This window comes from Cheilinus undulatus, linkage group 8 (genome assembly GCF_018320785.1).
Source record: "Cheilinus undulatus linkage group 8, ASM1832078v1, whole genome shotgun sequence".
Lineage (NCBI taxonomy): Eukaryota > Metazoa > Chordata > Actinopteri > Labriformes > Labridae > Cheilinus > Cheilinus undulatus.
The window spans coordinates 45016318-45041018 of NC_054872.1; the positions used below are offsets into that span (position 1 = coordinate 45016318).

The window sequence follows — 24701 nt, forward strand, 5'->3', positions numbered from 1 at the left end:
ATAAAGAAAACAAAACAAAACTTACTTTGTATTTAATCTTTTCAAAGGCAGACACATCAATTCATAATATCAGTATTTACATGTAGGAGCATGACATTTATGTGCACATAGGAGGTAAGGCAATCAATGTATTTGGTTATGATCAGACATTGACAAATGGCACATGACACATGACACACACAGAAATGGTTAAATACAACCAAATGATTGAAAATTCAGTTTTAATATAGAGTTTGATAAATCAAATATTAGTTATGATGAGGTTCTATATATTTAAATGTGATCAGATTAAGGCATTTATTTATATATTTGATTTTGCAGCATGGGAGTCATAACCAGTACAGTATGACAGCATTTTCATGATAATCTTTCAGGAAGTTTTGCTCTGAGAATATCACTAGAGATGCACAATATTATAGGTTTGCTGATATGCTGATATTTTCGGATTCATTTGTAGGCGATACCAAGATCAATACCAGTTTATTAATGTGGTTTAGACCTAAAACTTCAGTCTTTTAAAGTTTAGGAAAAAAATATTTAAAAAGACTTCAGTCCTGCCTTAAAATCAACACTTATTTGTATGAACAGCTGATATTTACAGTTGATATTTCTGTTGTAAATATCTGCAGGAATTTTCATTTCTGACAATCTGATTATTGGCTTCCTAAGCTAATATCTGCCAATATAGATACAATACCTATGATATTGTGCATCCCTAAAATAGTACACAAATATGTCAAAGATTGTCCATTGAAATCAACAAAAGAGCTCAATAAATGTGCAAAAGATGTACTTAAATGCAAAACCCTACAACAATAAAAACACAGTGTTCATTCAAAAACACTTTTGATGACATAAAGCAAGGCATGCAACATGCATTGATATGTATATTTTTAGTTTTAAAAAATCTGAATAAATGATACAAAAAATACAGCATGGAGCAAACAAATTTAAAAGCACAAATCAATCACAAAAACTTTCCTCATGAATTAAAAAGATCGGGATGATCAGGTAACCTTTCAACTTTTAAATGAAATAGTTCCTGAACTCTGATAGTTTTACTCCCTTTGAAATGTAAGATTTTTTCCATTGCTGCACATGAATTATTATATTATGATTTTTCCTGTTTCTTTTTCCTCTTCTGTTTATATCTTATAAAGTAGTTTTACTTGTTAATAATCATCACTAATTAAACTCAGGGTTAAAGCATTAATGCTACTGGAGACTACAGATTTTAAAGGCAGCGTTTGTTGAAGGCGTCTTGTTCTAAACTCAAAGGAGTTGTCCGTACTTAACATTTATTCCAGCAAAGCAGCCAACAGGCTTTAAAAGCTTATTTTGCAAATGTCTCAACTTTCTCCTAACGGACATTGTCTGGTATCTGTAGTTTTTGGTGTGTTCTCATACTGTCACCATAAGATAAAACATGATCAAATAACAGCATTTCTGATGTTAAAAACCTTTTTTCTTTTCCATGATAAGAAACATCTCTCTCATCCTGTTCTTACTGGTTCAGACATAAAGAGTATGTAATGGTTGACTATCAGTGGTTTGAACTCTTTTGTCTCTTAAATCAGTGAGACAGCTTATTAGATTTCCATAAGTTTAGATTGTTCAGTGAATGTGTTTTATTTTCCAATAAACTAAATAATAAATTAAAGACCAACTTTAGAGTTAAGGTTTCTTTGTACATTAAAACTAAAACATGTCTGCTGTTGGCTGTTGAATAAGTTTATCCTTGATTTGAAATATTTTATAAAACAAAATAGCTGAAATGCAGAGGACAAGGTGTAGTTTCAATCAACATGTATGTAGCTGAGCAATCCTGTAGAGTTGATTTTATATTGTTTCAATAGTCCTACACTTCATTTTACCCTTTTTATGATAATTTAAAAAAATCTTCAGAGTTTGACAAGGTAATTTAACAAATTTTGGCTTTAGGCTTCTAAATGAGTAGTGCAACTGACTGTTAGTAAAGGTAAGCAACTACATAAACATACTTGAGTGCTTTATTTTTTTTTTAGATCTTATTTCTAGTCAAAAATGTTTCAGAACATTTATTATATGCCACTTTTTACCTGAAAGCCAAGAAAAACTTTTTTTTTCTCAAACTATAAAAATCATTTAAAGCTTTGTCACTTAAAACAGTGAAAAAAGAACTGTCAAAATGGCATGGAGAACTGTGAAATGACATGTACTCACTAATGTAAATACAGATTTCTTATTGCAAGACACCCAACAAGTCAAAAAAACAAATTCTAGAAGCAATACAGAACTTCTTTTTGAGGTTATACCCCAAGAATTCTGGACTTGTCAAGCTAATGTGGCTCAAAATGAGGCTAATGAGAAATCTTTGACTAGAAATAAGACAGATAAAGTTAGTCAGATTTGAGTTTTTGCAGAGTACTTCAGCAGATTCACTTCAATTCTTGTACTTTATCAGATCTTTTGCTAATTAATTATCAGTGACCACCATGTTTTGAAGGTAAATACTTAATGTATCACCCCTCTTTATTTACTTGATAAGTATCTGTCATTCCCCTGGGTGAAATTAAAGAAGCTAATTAGTGGTTATTTAAACATTAATATAGCTAACTGGACAATTAAATTAATAAACACTTAAAATCCATCATTGCTTGCCATCAAATACTCAAAATTTTTTGATTAAAATAATTCAGCTGGGTGGGTCGCATTAATTTAGTAAAGTATTGAATGAATGGCTTTTTTCTTGCAGCATTGTTCGTCTACTCTGGTTTTAAGACTTTCATTCAATAGATCTGAGAGAACCTCCTCTATCACTAGAAATAACAGATTTAAAAAACAGAAGCTGACTCATTTTTTGTTTATCACTGGTCTATTTTTTTCTGGTGTGAGTGATGACAACTGTGTGAGTTTTGCTGATCAGATTTTTTCTCTGGTCTAGTGGCAGCTCCAGGTGCATCTCTAAAAATAAGTGTACAGGAAAAGCTTTATTTTGTCTCTTATTCAAATAAAAAAAGTTACACTTTTATACACTTTAGATTCATTACACATAGAGCGAAATATTTCAAGCCTTTTTAATTTTATTCTAATTTTGATAATTACTGTTGCATCTCATGAAAATCAAATTATTACAAAAGACAAATGGAAAAGGATTTATGATACAGATATGCCAGCCACCTGAAAAGTCAAGGTCAACTTTATTTATAAAGCACTTCTAAAGCAAACAGGGCTTGTACCAATGTGCTGCACAGGAGCATTTAAAACACAGAATAGATTGGCAAGATCTGCATTGCACGAGTATTTGAGACACAGATAAATGAACAGTGTCAAGAAGGACTGGGTTAAAAAATCTCTTAAAGCCTGCACTGCAATTAGACTTATGCCCAATCATTTTATTTTGTATATTTGCTGAATGCCTCTCAGGCTGTCCATAAACCTTTGCATTTCCAGCTCGATAAGTCACACTTTAAAGGTGACTGAGGAGAGAGTTATTACGGTAGCTGCAACAGACCGGGCTGACTTGCACAGTACAAAAACAATAATTAATGTATCTTTATACTTTATATATCTATTTTAGTTATTTTTGATTTTTTTTTTTTTAATTTAACCACAAGACATTTAACTTGACTCGCTACAAGTGATTAATCTCTGCTTTTAAAAAAAACATGGCAGAACCTCTCAGCTCTGATCCACTGAAACTAAGAAGGTGAAGTTTGGCAGCATTTTGGATTCAAAAACTAAAAAGACTGAGGCAAGCTGGACAACAGACAGGCCATATGCAAGATGTGCTATATTTCACAATGCCTCAGCAGTGCCATAGGCTGATCGCCTCCATGCCACATCACACTGATGCAGTAGTGTGGAGCCCTGACCTTTTTACAAGGTTGATGTTTCTGTATTATAAGTCCTTTTTAATTGATCTTATGTGATATTCTAATATTTTGAGGTACTAGATGTTTGATTTTCATGAGCCTCAATCACCAAAATATAACCAAAAAAGGGCTTGAAATATTACATTTTTTCCGCATTGAATCTAGATTGCATGAAGGAATAACTTTATGTATTAAATTAGAAGAAAATTTGTCTTTCTAACAGTACTCTTGAGTTGCACCTGTATATTCTGCTGTATTTTCCTATCAATGTTCCCATTTTGGATCACTCTGACGCTGAGGAAGAACTATGCATTGTGAAGTTCATGATCTTTGTCAGTTTTTCCGACTGCATCAGGATTGGAGAGCGGGTCCAAGTCTGCAAACAGGTTGAACCACGCAGAGAGGTCTTTGGATGTCCCGGCTGCTGTCTCTGTAAAAATGAGTTCAACAAAAGTCTCTTAGATACTCTGCTGCACATTTTATAAAGCCCTGGAAATAGAAACACCCCCCCTTGGTTGTGTAAAAAGCACTACAACTGGCCGACATCCCAAAGTATGAATGGAAACAAACCCACAAGTTCCCATAAACACAGGTTTCACTTGGACACAACTCTTTTCATATGTTTTACTCATTTGGCCCGTTCCTACCTTTCACTGCTGGCTTAGAAGGGTTCTGATTGGCTCCAGATGAGTGCTCGGTTGCCTGGGCGACGGGCTGCGGAGTGATCCCAGCCCAATCTGAAACAGAGAGGCAGATTTAGATTCATCAGCAGGGGACGCTTAACGTGCCAGAGGATGATTCAACAAATAAATCATCACACTCCCTCACTGATCGCACTGCTGATGTGGAATGATTATGTGCAATAAGCACAACAAACATCAATAACAAAAACATTTATCACAGCAGAAATCACAGCTGACATTATTAGTGGCTTTTAAGTACAGGTCAGATTAAAATTACAACCATGAGGTTTTATTTCAAGCACATGTATTCTGAGTTCATACTTTGTGGGTTAAGAAAACAGATTTGGCAATGTTGCAACACTTAATACCACCAGGGAGGATACAGGAATGTGTTGTTGTTGTATTCTGTACCAAACAAGCTATACTCCAAATACAAGCAGTTTACAAGCTTTAAACACCAAAGAACCATTTTAATTTTTCTATGTTGCTGCATTTCAATGTTTCAGCCCCCACATCCTCCTCTTGTGTTACCTTTTGACTTGTTGAAATATTCAGGAAGTCCTTGAGAATAAGCAGAAAATATGAATAAAACATTTTTAAGATACATTTTCCCATGATGAGAGGACTCAAATCTTTTTACAGATGTGTTTATATGTGGGGCGTTTAAATTTTTAAGTTTATTGCAGCTTTAGCTCTTATTGGATGCATCTGAATGTGCTTGATTCACAGGGATTTGGGGATTTTCTTCCTTCAAGATTTGTCATAGTGTTGTTTCACATTCTTGGTCTCAAGCCAAGGGCTGTACAGTTGAGATCTGTCAAGTATTTAAACTCTATGAACCAGTTTTATTTGCAGGATTTGTCTTTTTCAAAGCTTTAATCTGTGGGTCAAATGGAGTTCAAAAGCTTTGGTCTCTGTTATCATGTGTTGCTCCTTTGACCTCTCCAAAATCAGCAAAATCTGGGAAGTGCTACACCTACACTCGTCTTCCTGCAATACCTTGAAAAGCTGAAAGCCTTTTGGTCGCTAAGCTCTCAAAATTAACTTCTGGAAAAAGCGTCTTCCTGCACAGTGACCCACATTAGCTTCGTGAGCAGCTCTTGACAGTTTGCAAGGCTCTGGATTTTCCCTTCTCAAGGCACAAAGCATTATTGACTGCAAAATGAAGTCTCAGTTCCTAAGTGCAAGGCAAGTTATGAGAGCAAGGAGGAAGATTTGCAGGTGTTAAGTTCGCTTTAAGCATCCATCTGATCCTTTGCGTGCTTGATTTTCTTGACGACCTGTCAAAGGTAAGTTTGCTCTTACAAGTTGGTCCCTGCCTGCGTGCTCTCCTGCCTACACTTGCAAAGTGATTAAAGCAGAATTAGCTCTAAGCTTTTAAGTGGTTCTTAACTTTTACCTATGTTCTGTGTTTCTGCAGTTTTTATAAAGTCAGTTGACAGATCATTGGACTGCGTATTGTGATAGGGTTGTCATGATACCAGAGTTTCAACATTTGATATAGGGCTGGGCCATATAGCTGTGAACACAATCTCTGATTTTTTTCATTCCATATCCAATGTTTTAATCCAGTGGTTCCCAGCCTCGTTTCCTTTGAGCCCCTACAGGACTGACACGACAAAAAAAAATAGTGATACTTTTTGGCCAAAATTAACATAAATCTTATTTTTTTGTGTGTGTGTAAATCCAAACAAAGTAGCCTTAAACACAAATTCTTTAACCCAAAAACTATTGTATAAATTATTTACAAGTGTTATACCATGATTTTTGGTAATATGTGCAGATCTGTTTTTAACAGCCTCAGGGCAGACAGAGCCTCACCCCCACCCCCCCCTTGAGGTCTCTGGTGCCCCTCTATAGGGGTCCTGGACCCCAGGTTGGGAACCAAGGTTTTAATTGATAATCTGTTGTGCAATGTGACAAGGTCTCCTGAGGCTGAAGGATTTCTTGTGTGAAAATAAAAACTGTCTGAAACTGAATAGCTGCAGAGCAGCTGCTGCCATGACTTATTCCAGTATTGAGTTGGAAATTACCAATTAGGATGCTCCTGACACTTTAAAATCATGTGTGGCACATCTTATCCGTGACCCACAGGATCATCACTCCACATTTTATTGCATGCTTTGCTACTTGTGATTTTCAATTGAACAAAAAAAAAATTCCAGTCATATATTTTGTTCTGAGTTATTAAGTGTAAAATCTCATCTCTTCTTGTCTTGTTCTCGGGAACCCAAATGTCATGTGATCCTGTCTCATGAGCCAAGTGTCTCGCCACACCTTGTCTGTTAAATAATTCAACATGTTCACAAGGAGTACATTAAGACTAGTATATTGATTATGGAGCGTGGGTCTGACCAGTCCTCAGGGACTGCCGCGTACATTGTGGAGGGGTTAGCTCGGAGGCCACCTGAAAATATGGGCATAGGCCTGAACAATGGTCATTTTTGAGGCCAGAGAGTTCAGAGTCAAGGTTGACGTGGCAAAGTGCCAGACTGGCACATGCTCCTATACATGACCTTATGGTGATTGAGTGTGGATAAAGGAAACATAAAATGCAGAAATAATCGGCAGAAATGCAGAGCAAGCCATTCAAATATAGTCTGTGAAGAAAATGCGGCATAGTTAGACAACCGCTTTTGTTCTTTACTGCAAACTGTTTCAACTGCATTTGTGTATATACATGTGTGTTAAGGAAAGGGAGGAAAAGCAAGCTGGTGATGATCCAAATTTTTCTCATTTTAACGATGCATTTTCTACTATTTTGCCTGAACTCAACTAGACAAAGCCAGAAGGCAGTTGTGGAGGAAGTTAAAGAGGAAATCTACAGTAGATAGTCATTTTTTACAACCTAGTTTTTCCACAAATACAATTAATAAATAAAACATTTATTGTCCAGCCCTTATTTCTTAAAGATTTATTTTGGGGCTTTCCATGCCTTTTTTTTAGAGATGAGGATAGTGAACAGAGTCGGAAACAGGGATGAGAGAGTGGGGAGAGATATGCAGAAAAGGAGCCGCAGGCTGCTTGACCCCAGGCTGCCTGTGTACATGGTGACCTCACCACTGGGCCATCTACGCCCCATCCAGCCCTAGATGGATGTGACACTAGTAAAAGTCAAATGCTATAGATTCCAGTTTCGCAACAAAGCTAGAAGTTCTAGGCACCTATTGGGCTGTACTGTCTGAATTGGTCAAATAAATTTGCAGTGTTCCAGTGCTGAAATCTTACTACTGTATTTTTTCTAATGTTGAGACATGCTCTGATGCTTACATAATCACCAAAATACCAGCATTGTTATCCTGAGATAACCAGACAAGTGCATTTTAACATCTCAAAAAAAATGTAATCGTTATCTGGAAAGCAAAGTTGAATAAAATGAACATACAATGTGAAGATGACACCACATAGCAAAGGGCTTATATGATAAAGAAAGAGAAAAAATGAAAAGATGAAAGGAAAAATGAAAAGGGGCTTTATTGGGAAAACTGAATTTCAGAACAAAAGTGACATAAATGGAGAAATGGGTGTGATGTAGGATGTAGATCCACATAAGTTTGCAGTTCAGGACTGGATGAAGACCCTGATGAACTACCACCAGTCACACATGCAGACATTCTGAGCTACCCTCATGCTTGAACTTACACTTTACATGAGTTTAAAGGTATTAAAACTGTGGAAGCTCATGAATTCTACTGCAGTGGAAGGTGGGAGGTCTGCAGACTCACTAGCAAGGGAACTGCAACGACACCGCTGCAATCTGGACAGTTTGCAGTTTCAAGCAGACCAAATGCAAAGTGTTTAAGTAAGTAAAGTAAGACTGGTGTTTTAGTTTGGACAAACTTCAGACCTTCTTGTTCTAGCTCTTCCTTATCAGTGATGAAAGGAATGTTGCCAACATAACTTGCTTTGACTCTCAAACTTGCAGGATTAATGGGCTATTCTCACAATCATTGTAAACCACATTCTAGATCACCAGTTCCCAACTTGGGGTCTGGGACCCCCCAGGGGGTGCCAAAGATCTTCAGGGTGGCATGAGACTTTGTCTGTTCTGTGGCTGCCAAAATTAAATTTGAAAATATCGATTAAAACCATGATAAAGCAGTTATTAAGTGGTTCTTGATAACTAAAACTATTTCGAAAAAAAGCATGCATAGGCCTCTTTTTAGGGATTTATCAGTGAAACAATTAGAATCTATGTTGATTTTTGAAGGCAGTCTGTCACTTTCTCTTCTCACTTGGGTCCTGGGGGCGCTCTGTTTTTCTTAGGTACATGTAGGGGGGCCCAAGGAAAAATGGTTGGGAAACAGTGTTCTAGATGGCTTGATTATAAATCATATCTGCCATAACACCAGACCAAACTAAAATGTAAGTTTCATTATTTAACCCATAGATGCATACCACAGGTTTTCTCTCTTTCTAGCTTTATAGAGGGGCTAATAAACGTACAATCCTCCGAGCTGAAACCAACAAACCCAATCAACAAAGCAGACGAGGTGCTAGCAGTGAGTGCCAGAGGCCGGATGAAATGGAAAGTTGTTGGCAATTACCTACCGGTAAGAAAATCTAATTGCCATGTTATAATGGCTTCATTCTATTACTTTGACAGATGTAGGTTTGAGAAATCATTTTAGAGCCACTGTGAGGAAAATTTTACAATGCCACAGAGGGGGCAAAGCTACTAATTTTAGCTGTGCATTTTTTATGCTCTCATTCATGGAAAACTATAGCTAATTCTCTAGTTGTACAGCAGATTCATTTGAGACTGATATGAAAAAATAAGCATAAACAAAGTTCACAAAAGCACAAATGCTCACATGATAATTTTCATACCTGAGTTGGAAGACTGCAGATTATTTAAGCTCTGGTCCAGCAGCTGAGAGGGTAGGAAGTAGGAGTCTTCTTTTTGCTCCGCCTCGACTGGTTTACCCGACGCTGCACTCATTCCCTCATCTTTGTCTCCGAAAACTTCTGTCCATTCTCGAGAGAAGTCACCCTCGTCTACTGACATGCTGCCCAAGATCTCATTTAGTAAAGCCATGCTGTCCTTCTCCTCTCCATCCACATCTTGATAGGTCGTGTGATCTGCTTCTCCTAGAGAAAACATAAATCAGAGTAATAATGCTTTGTTATAAAATAAAAACATGCAACTCTAAGAGTAATTTACCCTTTCTTAGTCACATTTATCTGATTTATTTACATTTACTTGGTAGATGCTCACTTTTAGGTTATTTCAAATTCCCTTGCTCTTAAGTATGGTACAAGTGGGCGTTTTAGGAATGTAGAAATATCAAATAAACAAGCTGAAATGATGACTCAGTTTTAGAAAAAAAGGAGCAGCAACTACTTTGACTATTAGTCATTTCCAAGTCAAAATGCCTCAAATTCACCATTTCAGTTTCTCAAAATGAAGCTCTTGCTAGTTTTCATTCTCTTGAAATATAGTTGGCAAAATGTCACTATTGTGTTTTACTTCTTGTTAGAAAAACATATTCAAGCTGTTAACTTAGGCTCATTTTTTCCCTCCGTTCCTTATTAGGGATGCAGTGATATTGAAAATTAGTGCAGATACCAAAACCAATGTTAGAAATTAAGATTTAGCCACTGCCAATTTATGATACCAATTTTAATCTAAGTCTCTTATGTGACACTCCTACTGTGCCCACATCTTCTCTTCAAGGACTGGATTCTCTGTACAAGTGTAAGACTGGCCCGGAGTGGCTCACAGTCCAGGATGGACTCAAGGGGAGTCAAAGATGTCAGATAAAGCAACATGGGAATATTTCACCCTAGATTTATGAGTCTTTGCCTATTTGTCTCATAATAACTTAAGAAAATTTTTCCTTGTTGCAGACCCACTGCACAGTTAATAAGATGCTATTCCCAGGTCTGCTAATCTTGACTTTAACTTAACAAAGACTTTAAATGTACTGTGCAGGACTTTTAGGCATGTTTGGGCCACAAACTGATGCTGAAGTAAGGCGTGTCATGGTGAGTAAGGCCGCCTTAGGGCACCATTGAGTGGGAAGGAGGATTGACACAATCCCAGTTGTGCTCTGGATGTCCTTGCCTATTCCCACGGACATGGGGAAATTACGGTCACACATTTAGGGCAGAGTAAGAGGTGGATGTGATGAGTAGGAAACCATCCTGGTGGGTAGTGGTGCAGCCACAAGCCCCTGGTCATGGTGTGCATGTCCAAAAAGGGACCAAAAACTGACAGCGGTCCCTGGGCGTATTATCAGGGGTGAAACAGCCTGGACAAAGAGATGCTGTTGAGCCTGAACTTGGCCCCCGATGATGAATCCTTAGTGCCCTGCACACCTAAAACCTAAGCACATGATTGTATATTTTTGACATAATGAGGGACTGTTGAAGTGGTGCTTCCAGGCTGCTCCACTTTGAGCACACAGTGAAATAGGACAGTGGAGGACGAGTGAGGGACATGGAGCACGATATGCAATTACGCACAGGTGGAGGAAAATTTAGCAAAAACTTCAAATGATGATCTGTGCTAATGCAACTCATACTGTAGCTGTATGCTAACAGACTGATGATCTCTTAATAGCTCAGTGCATTCAGTACAGAGTGATGTCAGTGCGTCTGCTCCTGATCTTCACTGCTCTTTTTATCATAAACAATAGATAGGCTAATCTGGGGTCATTGAGATCTCATTTAACAGATTTCTATCATTAAAATAACTTAGATGGTAGTTTAACCCTCAATCTTATAGGCTAACTTCCAAAAAAACTAGGCCAAAGTTTGGTTCTGGCACACAAGTGCAGTTGACAGGACAGGCCGGGTTCAGAAGGAACGTGCATGGGCTGGAATCTCAGGGCCTTATTTAAGCAACATTTTCTCTCACGTTTGACCATGAAAACAATTCAGAGTTTGTCAAACAGATGACTTCTTCTGTCTAGTAAAAGTCTTTTTTTGAAACAACAATGAGGTGAACTAGACACCGGCTTTAAATTGACTAGACACAACAGATAGCATCGGCTACTCGAAACTGTTCACATTGGCCAATACTAAGCATCTGTGCATCCCTAATTATAAACTGACCAATCACTAAGGACAATCATTATCACATTATTGTCATGTAAATATAACTTCTATCTGCATCCTCAGTAAACCAATATTAAAAAAAAATTATAAAACGTGATTAAATAGATGTTATAGTGTGTTTTTTTACCTTCTCTGGTTTTATCGCTGCTGTTTTCGTTTAATGAGATGAGCCTGTAAAGATAAGAACAAGATCAACACAATCTTTTGCATACTTTAGTCAGCAGGTGTTTAGAAAAACTTCATTTATGTTCAGTGTAAATCAGTTCACTTTTCACTACTGGCATGCATGTGTTTTGTCTGCCTGCATGAGAACCGATCACTGTGAGATAACTTACTGGTCGTCTGTGCTATCAGCTTTCTTTCCATCTTCTTCTTTTTCTGCTTTGGTTTTCTTCTTCCCTTTCTTCTTGGCCTGCTTGTCTGAGGGGTCTTTTGAGGTCTGAGGGAATAAAAATGTCACTGATTATAATGATTAGACAGTTCTCCAGATGTAGTTTTAAATTATCTCTGCAGGTCACGGTGCTCTCCAACCTTGTGTGAGGAGATCTCATAATGCTGACAGCCCTTAAAGCTCTCATGAATGGCTGCCATAGTGTGAGACGTCTTCTCCCAGCAGTGCAAAAGTGTCGTCTGAAGAAGCAGAACAAGCCACAGACACATTCAGCTAGTAGCTTTTATTTCACATATCTTTTCTAACATTGTGTGATAGTTTTTTAGTCTTGCACTCCACATTTTGCTTTGTGTCTGTTATGTTTGTCTTTCCTGACTCAACCACACCATGCAGAGCTACTCTGCACCCTAGCTGATCTCACTGGAGTGTCTACAAACAGCCTGGATTGGCGGTGTACCTGGTATGTGGTTAAAACATGAGATAGGAGGTTGCAGCGGCTGGCTCCAAGCAGGTCGACTTTCTGGCACACGTCATTCTTCAGTTTGTCAAAGCTTGTTTTGGTGGTGCGCACCTGGGCTTGAACCTGTGAGATGACAGATAAGAAAATGTCCCAACTGAAAGTCTGACAGCCACTATGGTGTATCACACAAGTTTGAACAAAGAAAAAAAACTGGTGTTAAAATATGTGCAAATAAACAGCACAGTATGAACCAGGGGATGGCCATATGGTGGTACACTACGCCCTCTAGTGGCTCTTTTTTAACTGGTTTGTTTTCACAGCTTTGAGCTGTTCATGAAAAGGGAGTTGAACAATAAATCTTACAGAGTTTGTTAAAGATGTTTTGAAATTTTTGGCTGACTGAATATATTTGGCAAGAAGTGTTGTGTAAGAAAACATGAGATAGGGTGAATGCATGCCAATACTTTTTTGGATGTTTTCAAACTCAGTATTTATTTTATTTATTAAACAATGATTTATAGATACTGTCCTCTGAAAGCTTTAGCTCTGTTAGATCAGCCATAATAATTAAAACCCTGTTCAGCTGTATTTTTGGCAGGTTTTTGTGACATTATTTCAGTTGTATTTCAGACTTGCACAAAAAACTGCAAAGAATGCAAGCTGAGCAATAACGAACAAGTAATTAAAAAATAGCACAATATGTAGTCAAAATGCAAGATGCTTGTACTCCATGGAAAAGAGAAGCACTCAGTAAAGAGGTCCCTAACCCATGCCAATATGCAGACATTCTCTGTCTATCTTACCCTACAACATGGACATCACAGCCTTGACAGCATCGCCACCTTTAACAGATCTCCTTAACTGTCTTTTGCAAACTCGGACCCTGCACACAGTTCTTTATGCACTGAAACAGCTGGTCTTGATACAGACTCTCTATACCTGGACGAACCCTAACTTCCCCTAACTTAAGTATATTTTGGGGAAGTATTGTACTTGCATTTTAAAAACCATAAAGTACTGAATAAAAAATAAACACTAAAAGCCAGAACAAGGAGGTCTTAAGTTTTCTGCCAACAACAAGAAAATGGTAACAAGTACGACTTCAACAACCCATGACAGTCAGTAGCAACGAGTGAGAGAATAATACATTTCATCCTGTTGAGTTTCACTTTAGATTAAGTAATACCTCATAAGAAAACAAGCTTGTTGGAGATCCATATTCTCTTGTTTCTGTTGCACATTAAAGAAAAACAAATTTCACCTTGAAAACCTCTAAGGGATCACAAGCAGTTACTCAGTACTCTGAGTAAACTTTAAATGACTTACTTATACCTAAGTAGATCTATAGACCATTTTTTTTACTTCTACTTAAGGAAATGTGACCAAAGTAATTTTACTTTTACTTGAGTACAACAGTCAGGTACTTTTTCCACCTCTTTAAATAATGTCTCTATGACAAACCTTGCGAAATTTCTCCATCTGTTTATGAGTGTCTGGATCTAGCTCTTGAGATACGTCCTTCATCCAGAGCAGCGCTCCACGGTATTCAGTCCTGGACTGCTCCATACGATTCACCGTCAGCCACGTGTCTGAGATGGCTCGATAGCGAAATGTTTCAACCTCCTGGTACAGCCGGCACAGTGGGTTCCTGAGAGCCATTCTGTAGTGAGTAAAAAAATGAGCAAGTTTATGTGTTTTTAAGTCTTCAAATATTAAAACATCTAGACTTGAGACTGTAACAGCATAAAGGAAGACATTAAAACATGCTTTGCTTACAGAGTTAGCGTACCAGTAATAAAATTTAGGATCTCAAAAGTAAATGTATCTTTATCACTTAAAATCTGGTATCTTATTTACACTCCTAACAATGCAAGAAGCTGTTAAAGCAATCTAAAAAAGTCCAGAGTAGAGGCAGTCACAGAGCTCTGAAATGTTCAGTTTTGTTGGCCCCTTATAAAGTTTCAGATCAAACTGTTAGAGTATATATAAGAATGTATCCGATCTTAAATTTAAGAAACAGCACACTGACAGTACACTGAGGCTGCCAGTACAACCCAAGGAAGGCTTATTTCTTAACTACACCTTATCTTAATACTGTCTGTTATCAACCAGTATCTGAGTTTTTTAATTGACAGACTGTGACAAAGATCCATTAAAGATTAATTCAGACATCTTTGTTAGTTTATCTCTTATGTTAAGCTAATCTTTCTTCTGCTAATATTCCCCAGGAGTGTTCCTTCCTAACTAGGATTACACGTGACAAATTAAATATCCCTCTACTCTCCACCTCAGGATTTAGGCGATAAAAGAGACATACATTTACATAGAGCTCCGGTCTAATGCAGCTGCTATGTGAATTATGTGGCTGTAATAAGGATGTGGCATACGTCTCCCACATTTACAGAGATGACTCTTACCTCTGTTGGGAGGAGAAGCAGAGAGCTTTCCCGGTTGCCTGCATGATTTTTCCCGCCCTGGTTTTATCCTGGGAGCCCTGTGAGCGCAGGAAACGACCCAGCTCGTTCTCCTCTTGAGACAGAACTGCAGATATAAAATTAATGCATGTTTTGTGCTTGAATTAACTTTGTAATCAAAACAAATGCAATTTCCATCTCTGTCACTCATAAAGAGAGTTGAAAAACATGTAAATTCTGCTGCTCGGGGGCATTTAATCAGTACATTAGCAAAAGATAACAACTAGAGACGTTGCATAGCTGCTAGCTATTAAAAAAAGTAATCTGGGATTGCTCTTTGCCTTTAAGGTACAATATGTATAAATTTTACACAGAAATATCTATATTAATTTTTGTTCTATGTATTTTAGTTTAGTTACACTTCTCTGTATATTTCAAACTATTTTTAAAACCAGAGAAATCCTGATACTTTGTAATTGGATGTGTCTTGTTACAGTGGTTGTCATGACCGGGCCACTATGATAGACACGACTCGTTTGTCTTTACCATGGAAATTCTGGATGTTATGTGAGGGAGCAGGAATGCTTTCACATTTGATGGTCCGTGATTATTTTCTGCCATCGGTTGTGAGTCCAATCACCCAAGCTCGACTCTGTATTGTGGAACTCCAGCCCCCCAACCTCTGTAATGTCGTGGTCCCACTAGACATTACCAAACCAGGTACAGACTAGACACCTTGCTCAGTTCTGAGGTTTACTTCTTGTTTTGAATTGAGGACTCTTTCAATTAAAACTGCACTCCACATGCTGTTTTAGATTTAGATTTAGACAACTTTATTTTTCCCAAAGGGCAGTTCAGTTTTTGCAGTCTACCCAGACCAATGTCAGAAACAATAATAAATAAAAGGTCAGTACATTGACAGAGATGCACATTGACACATCGACCCTCATGTGACCCTTTAAGCCATGACGCACCCAGGGTCAAGCAGATTATAATGCACATTTAAGAACAGCAGCAGATAACAGAGAACATTAATAAGATACCCAAAGCTGCATTACAGATGTGTTTACTAAACAGTAAACAAGTGTTTTGTTTTACGGATGAATTTCATTTAATGAGGGAGAAAAGCTGTTAAAGCCAAGGTCACACTACATGATTTTTTTAATTGGTTTGTTATAATTGTCAGTATGTCAGAGTAGGTGATCATGGGCCCATAAATTTGTGCTTTGACTTGTCTGACAGACATGACAGACCACATGGCGGGACATGATCAATCAGTATGACTGATGTTATGGCATCAGGAGAGGGCTAGACGTCACCCCTAAAGAAGACTTTAAACAAATATACTGTAATTAATGCATTTTACTGTATTCTTTTCTATTTATACATTATGTTAAATGATTCTCCAGCTTGATGCTAATGCTAAAAGCAGTTACTCCCCAGTAACTATTTCTCGCCCACATTTCAGTTTTTATCAGGCAGTTTCTTAATAACACGTCATAATCTCACAGCACCAACTTTATCACTTCTCTTTTGCTTTACCATTTGGTTTGTTTACATTTGCAACTGTTGCGTGTGTGGAGTGCCCTGTGACATCATTGGTAGACATCACTGACATCATGGGAGAAATCATAGAGGGAAGGACAAAAATCAACATCTGTCAGGAGGCCGTGAGGTGTCTCCATAGACTGTAAAAAGAATTGGACAAAGCCTGTTTGACGTCTGCCATTTGATTAAAAGATGCAAGACTCAAACAGCTTTTAAAACTAACCCGTGGCAGCCTTCATATTGAAATTGCGGTCTAAACCAAATTTTGGACCAACCTTACGACAGACAAGAGCCCACCCACTGCGCTGGACTTCCTGTCCTCTAAGCTATCACTTAAGCTATCCTTCTGAAGGTAGCTTCAAATAGGATCAAATGAGACACGCCAATCAGCGCGCAGTTAGGTTTTTCTTAAATATAATCTAAACGATTGTAGTATGAAAATATCCCCTCCTCTACAGTGAGATTACATAAAGACATTAGCTAATGAGACCCGTTTCATTTTTGGAAGCAGGCTGTAAACCAGTTTATTTCTAGTGTAAAAAACAGCTTTTTAACAGGTGTTGTATATGTGTCTTCCAGTGTTTCTGCTGCCACCCACAAGCGAACACTCGCTGTATTGCAATTTTTTACACTTCTGCACTGGCTTCATTTTTCAGGACCTGAGGTTGCCGCTTCAGTGTCTCAGATAGGCTGTAGGTTGTCGTTCACTATGACACTACATTTCAGATTTTCAGGGTTGGTGAGTCCCAAATCCCTACAACTGTTAGATCCAGCAATAATCTTCTGAAAACATGTAGTCTGACCTCAGCTTTCCTGAAAGCAATCCCATAATGCTTTGTGAGTGTTTAGCAGCATTTACCAGGAAGGCCACAATTTGCAGCTTTTTTCACTCATTATTTGGAATTCATCACAGAAACAGCTTCCAGTAGCAGTTCTCGCCTCTTTATGCTGCAGTCTTTGATGCACGTCTGATGTTTTCACAGCAACAATACACACGTGTCTGTCATGGCAGCTGCCATTGAAAAGCAGACTGTTAGAATAATAAAAATTAAGAATTTCTCTAACTTTAAATGTTTTTAGAAGTATTTGAGATAATGCAAGTACCAAACTATATATATATATATATATATATATATATATATAATAGGAGTTATATTTTTAAATTAACAAAGACATTTCTCACAGCAGATCCTCCTCTGGTACAGCTCGATGACCTTTAGCAACTCCATGCATGTTCTCTGGATGGAGTGAAAAACCTGCAGAGCAGAAAAAAAATCAATAAAATCACAAAGAGAAATGCCTGAGCATTGTGTTTTTGCTGGTTAAATAAGACTTACTGTGTAGTACACCGCCAGAACAGGCTGTGGGTTATTTTTAAGAAGATAAACTACGATTATCCAGTCATGTTTAGGATGCTTTATAGCTTTGAAATGGTGCTAATCTACACTGTGGGTTTGTTGTACATGGAGGCTGTGGAAGTAGGAGTAGAAAAACATCACATCAAAGCTTTAAAAATGGGCTCTTATTTGATATGTAGATAACCTGTTTTGGAAAGATTGCTTTTTAAAGACGTGACATAAATAAAGGTTGGATAGTCCAGCTTGTATGAGGTATCGATTTCTGCCATTACCTTCACTTCCCTCCTGAAATGGAGGCATGGAGGATGCGAGCTGGAGAGGGAGCCTAATGTAAGATTTAAGCCTTGAGCAAATACGGTCACCATGTGAATCAAAAAGCCATTTAAGTCTCTGCAGAGTCCACCTGAGGGGAAGAATCTCCAGTGTTTGTTAATGTCTCTGCACTGTGAGTGAAACCTAAACTTACCTGACCTGACTCTCCTGCTTTCAAACCACAAACCCCAGCAGTTTCACACTCCTCCTCACCTCCAGCTTAGCATCCAGATCTGCATCTGATGCCACCACATGTTCATCCTCTTTCTTCCCGGTCACCTTGATGAGCGTCTGTTTGGTTTTCCAGTATTTCTGCTGGAACTTGTTCACCACGGATGAGTCCTGGCTCTGGATGAAGCGGTCCAGATAGTCTCGGGAGTAGCCACTGTAACGACACAGGTTGGATTAATGTTGGGACTGCTGCTCTTTTAGCAAAATGGAGAGAATAAATTCTGGGAATGACTCATTGATAGGCGTGAAACTGGGTGTAAATAAGAAGGCTTACTCACAAATTTCCTCCCTCCATTTTTCACGATTACCTGAGGAGAAAGCAGAGTGGCTTAGTTTCCTTATAAATCGCCTGAAAAGGCAGTAAAGCCCCAACAGGGTTATTAAACTTTATATTTGGGATATTTTCATCAGATACAGGAGGAAATAAGAGTCAGCAGAATGGTTTTATTTTATTAAATTACTCCCACAGCTCTGTGGATACAAGTCTGCATTACTGGATTTTTTAAAATCTGTATATTCAGCTGGATTTAAATCTTTTAAACAAAACTAATGCATCTGAGGTTTTTTCCCTTTATTTCAACGTTTAAGGGTTGCATCCATAAGTCTTGGTGCGATAAGCCATGCTGTAAAAAAGGTAGGGTTGGTGCTTCCTAAAGGCTTAAAATGCAGCATTCCTAATATTGATACAGCAAACTGACTTCTAAAAAGAAACAGAAGTCTAGGTTTGTTGTTCTCAGCTCTGTGTTCACTGGCAAGTTTACGCTACCTTTTGCTTGTTTATGCTTCTGTCAAGGCTCAAATATGTACATTTGTTTGGGTTTTTTGGATTAAGAGTATTTTAAGTCTTCTGACTGAAGATATATGGGTGTTTAAGTGTAATAAATTCAGGGACTACATGTGTGATATTTCACATAATTGAGAAATTGTAGGATATCATTAACTGAAATCTCTTTTTTCAGATGTTTATCAGCTCTTGTCTGACGTTGTTAGCCTCACAGAAATTGGACCACAAAAGAGAGAGGGAGCTTGTTTGGATGGAAAGGACGAGGGAGCTGAGAGATTAAGGAAGTACATTTGTTTTGCTCTGAAGATCTGCTGTGAAAGTTGCACAGGAAGCTTTTTAGACATTTTTGTGTCCTTATTATGAATTTAATAGACTTGAAACAATAAATCTTAGAACTTTTTACGTATAGTCATTTTAAATTTCTCAGTATAACATCTTTAAACAAAATCAAGTTGCCTTATTAATTGAAAAAAAAAAGACTATCGAATACTTTTTATCAATGAGATATAATTTCACACTTGTTCTCTCTCGTTTTGTGTCTTAATTTAGTAGTTTGAGTTCACAACTTTGATAACTAATTGCAACTTATTTGGCAACTCTTATCTTAAATAATCTTATGAAATGCAACAAACGCCAGGGAAAATGGTCTTTGATAAAGACTGGACAAGGAATTTGGATAAAAATTGAGTTTTTTTTACAGTATTTTACACACCATAACTTCCAGATTCCAAGATTGTGCATTGCAATGATTTATTTTTTGTTTATTTTGCATTTACGAATTAAATCTAAAATCCTACCTACAAAGTTAACTTTTAAATAGTAATATTAAAATTTTTAATTGCGATTCATCTCAGAATTTCTGTAGTTAATTGTGATAAGTCACACCTTTTTTTTTAAATCACAATCTAATTTGAATTTAAAGTTTTTTTCTAAGGTCTTAAACTAAGGGTAGCAGTTTTAACACAGATCTGCTTTTATAGGTAGATTGAAGATTTTAACATGAACACAGAAAAGCATAATGTATGCACTAAAAAGGAAATATGTGAACAATAACAATGTAAATATTCCATAACACCTGGTTCAGGTGATTTTTAACTTGTCCACTGAGCTGTCTGGGAGTTTTTCCACACTGAAATTAGACATCAAGGAGCAGTAGTGGACCTATTTAAAATCACTGTAGCTGATGGGAGATGCTGCAGTTGCTCAAACGTGTGGAAAGTGAGACTAATACATGTGATTACTTGTAATTTTAAAAAATAGTTAATTGTGGTTTGGAGTTCATTGCAATTACTGTGATTAATCTTGGCAGCCCTGCTTACGTATTCATATAACATATTAACAGCAAGTTGAGGAGATTGCTATGTGAGCTTAAACACAAGATAACAGAAGAAAAATGAGTAACATGAACAATAAAACGTTATTAAAAAAGAGCAAATAGGATATCTAGTTGAAGTTAAATCCAAGGCCAGCCAAAAGAGACCGAAAACTGTCACAGCATGAGCTGTTCTGATATTCACAGGTTAGCTACTTATTTTGCATGAGCACACAGATTTGAAGAAATCTGTACAACAATGGAAGAAAATGTTGGTTAACAATACAATGGGAATCATATAAAGAAAAGCGGACCTAAAATTGGGCCTTGAGGGACGCCATATTTTTGTGTGGCGGGTGTTGAAGACTACTGGCCAAGATGGAAATAAAAACAAACAGTAAAATATCTGCTTGTCAGTGCAGATATTTAATATAAAATACTCTAAACTGCTCAAAAAAAACAGAAAGATAAAACAAATTATCAAAACAAAAGACATTTTCACACCGCTGATAAACATAAAACAAACCTAAACACAGGAATGGAGTTTCAGGAAGATGTGTCTGATGTTTTAAAGGTTAGCCCATACAGCTAACATTTGTTCGGTTTAAATTTAGAGCCTTAAAGTTGGACTTTTTAAATAATACTGGGTAAAACTTCAGCTTTAAAATGACAAGAGCAGATAACAGAGCGATAAGTGTCTATTCCCTCTGACTGGAAATATTCCTTTAAAGTGACAATAAGATGTGACTGGTGTGGCCTATTTACGCCCATTTGTTTTCCAGCATTACCCAGCAGTATCAGAATTTTACCATAAATAGCTTCAAGCTGGAAATGTCACCTACAAATCCTCCTGTGTCTCATTAGTAGCGTCCCTGCTGTCCATCATCAGCGAGGAGGAAATTAATAAATAATGAGCACATTCTACGTACAGCTCGCGCGTCACGATTCCTTTTAATGTGATAAGCGCTACAATAAACGGAAACCAATGTAGAAAGTACATTTTGTCCGTTTAAGCCGGTAAAAGCCACTCATTGTTTATCTCTCAACACCGTGTCTCAATGTGACAAGACATCCGCACCGCACCAGAGCAAACACCGCCTGATTCACTGGCACAGGCAGCGACTCCTCCTTTCCTTTACGTTTGACTCAAATATCCGCACAAAAACACCAACATATTAAAATTTAAGCCAAAGGTGTTGTACACGTACCTGCCCGTGTTAATAACATGTAGAATTAAGACGTCTTTTATTCCCTTCGCCGCTGTTTCTGCAGTATGAAGGCCCTGTTGGACAGAAGTGTACACACAGCTGCTCATTCAGTCTGCTGCACGAAACAATGACGTCATGCAGTGTGCGCTCCCATCAGCGCTGCGCGCACCACGCCGAATGTTTGTCTCGTGCACATATTTCTGTATGTTTGTGCACTAAGTGTGTCCTTGATGGCAGAATGTTTGTGTTTCTTTGTACAGGCTGGTCTCATGTTTGAGGAAAAACGACCAGGAAAACAAGACGGTAATCTTACATCCTGTTTATTTCCCTTTTACTATTAAATTATGTTTCCACTGATAGTTAAACATATTTGGATTAAAATGAACCCTTATTTCCTTTATCGAATCTCAGTTGGCACCCATGGGGGAAATCAGTTGTTAAAGTGTAAATGTCGTTTGCAACAGAGATTGTGAATTTACTAACACTGTAATATGACCTAAATAAAAACTATTGTAAGACTTAAGATAAAAGCCAATCCCAACTGAAGGTCCTATTTCTGCACGTTTTGTCAAACAAAGGCAGGTCTGGAAAAGAGACTCCTGTGTAATTGACATTGAAATAATTTGCAGATCAAAAATATGCAGAAAAAGTAGCAACACACAAAAAACACATTTTGAAAAACATGTGACTGGACAGATTCTATTGACAAAAAAAGACAGTGTTCTTTGGTGAAGAGCAGAAACAGATCTACGAAAAGTCATCCAAGAAACCAATGCAACCAACGTCTGCAAAAAAAAAAAAAAAAAAAAAAAAAAAAGTTCAAATAGCCTTTATTACACTGGCATGTTCTTTAAAGTCCCTGTAAAGTGATGAAAAAAATCTTTATTTTAGGTTCGTTGTATGACAGGTCACTGTGTTCTGAACCATCTGTCAAAATTTCAGTCATGAAAAACATCTCTAAGTTGATCAAATTTAGCTTCAAAATCATGAAAAAGATGGTGTGGGCGTGTCAGTTGTATGAGCTGAAGCTACGCCCACTCACAAGAAATACGATTCTCATAGATTTTAGAATCGCTTCTGATCAGAGTTCAGCTGCCTGGCTCTGTGCCGTAGTTGAGAGACAAAAGATGGGGATGTGATTTACTGTTTTCTGGCACAAATCTCTCAGTTATGATACTTTTAATGATCTGTTAGCTGCTGTAGCTTTGGGGAATTTTACCTCACAATGAACAGAATCACAACATGTAGCTGCCTGTTAACTTTCAATGAAGGCAGTGACATCAGCTAACAACAGACTGTACTGAGATGAACTGCTCTGTGATTTTATATCATTGGAGTGTTAAGGGGGCGGGGTAATTCCCCATCAAGACTGGCGATGTCATTGGCTCACATTTTCTCCCTGCTCAAATTAAACCAAGCCAGGACAGAGGTGAACAACTTTCTAACAGTCTAAATCAAAAATTCATTCATACATAGACCTCAGTGTTTTCACGTTTACAGCAACCTCGCAAAGTTTTGATTTCACTGTACAGGGACTTCAAGTAGAGCGTGATTCAACATGTTCTGGCATCCAGCTTTCCTCAGGAAGTTACAGAGCTCTGTAACTAGTGTAGATTGAATGAATACATATATATAAAAAGCAACTATAAAATTTAAGACCTCTCAAAAGTTAAAAATAACACTTTTCAAGACACTTATATAAATAAAATTTAAAACACATTTAAGACTTTTTAAGCTCCATAACAACCGTTTATTTACTACACATGACAAACGTCTAGACTAAATCATGTACCACAGTAATCGTTTATTCTTTATATAGTAACTGGAACTAGAATCCTGATGAATTACCCAACATTAGAGGACAATTCTACGAATATATATATATTTTTGAGCATAAACTCAATCATGTTCAAAATAGAGACAAAAGCAGTAACAAACAGCCAGAACCTAAAACAACCCCAGATAACAATAATTTAAAAGACAGCTGGAAATCCTGACTTTGAAAAAGGTGAATCCTGTTTTTGCATCCAACAGTATTTCAAATCTTATCTAAGCTACAGCAAATTAATTTTCTGCCGATCCAATTAGTGCAGTCATTAAATTTATCATTTAAGCTGTTCTGTCATAAACTGCGGGGTATTTTGATTTCTAAAAAGAAAAAATCAAGCTATCTTTATTTCTGAATGCAAAAATATTTATTTGTAAAGTTTAAAGCTACTAGAGGAGTGGTGTTCAGTGAAATCAGACCACCATGAGGCATGAGTAGCCTCAGTCTTTGGTGCACAAGGATTAATAAATTCATCCTCGAGTCAAAGTAGTTGTTATATAATGATTATATATTAGACTGCTGAGATATCAGTCTCATACCTGCTCTTTACCAGGGGAGTTCATCTCTAGTTCATACCATGCAACTTGATAACTGCATCCACAGTATTTTGAGAATCACTTTGTAACAACTACACACTGTTAATTATTAGTGAAATATTAGCAAACACTGAACACATTAGTGGATAACATGTTTTTGCTCTTCTACTGATAGGCTTCAGCAAGAGTTTGATTTACCAGCTGGCTCCACTGATAGTTAAAGGTCCTGTGCTGGCATAACCACAGCTGCTGGTCAAGCTTGCATTATGTAGATTACTCCTCAGCCATGACACTTTTTCTACTGCATCTTGTGTTTCGTTGTTCTGATTGACCCATAATGAATGTGACAGAATACTCATCCAATCATTTGAGTTTTTTCTTATTGAATAGTGTCTGAGGTTTGCCTAGATATATGTGAACCCAGTGATTCCCACTGGTCCGGCCACCCAGGTATATTTAATGCCACCCAAGTGTACTTACTGACCCTTGAAGAAAAAAAAAGACATTCACTCTACATCCCTCCCACTAATGCCATGATTGATGTTCATTTCCCAGTGTTAAAAATTAAGCTTCATATGCTGTTATTTCAACATTTTTCTGCCGTTTCTTGTTGCAGATGTCATCCTGTACTCCTGCACTCTAGCATGATGGTTATGATATACTACCTCATTAACACACTCACAGCTCCCCTGCTTACACCTCGTTTCCACTTGTAGTTAT

The 24701-nt window shown here is 37.5% G+C and overlaps 1 protein-coding gene across 1 annotated transcript; it reads right to left on the minus strand.

The window, feature by feature from the left end:
• Nucleotides 1-16: 16 nt before the first annotated feature.
• ica1 (islet cell autoantigen 1) lies at nt 17-21728 on the minus strand. Its single transcript, XM_041793083.1, has 13 exons — nt 21618-21728; nt 18592-18621; nt 18296-18467; nt 17596-17668; nt 14868-14991; nt 13912-14110; nt 12448-12573; nt 12131-12229; nt 11935-12038; nt 11727-11770; nt 9368-9628; nt 4502-4591; nt 17-4284 (listed from the first exon to the last, which is right to left on the minus strand). The coding sequence occupies exons 2-13, from the start codon at nt 18606-18608 to the stop codon at nt 4160-4162; spliced, it is 1434 nt and encodes a 477-aa protein (XP_041649017.1). The 5' UTR covers nt 18609-18621; nt 21618-21728; the 3' UTR covers nt 17-4159.
• Between the last annotated feature and the right edge of the window lie 2973 nt (nt 21729-24701).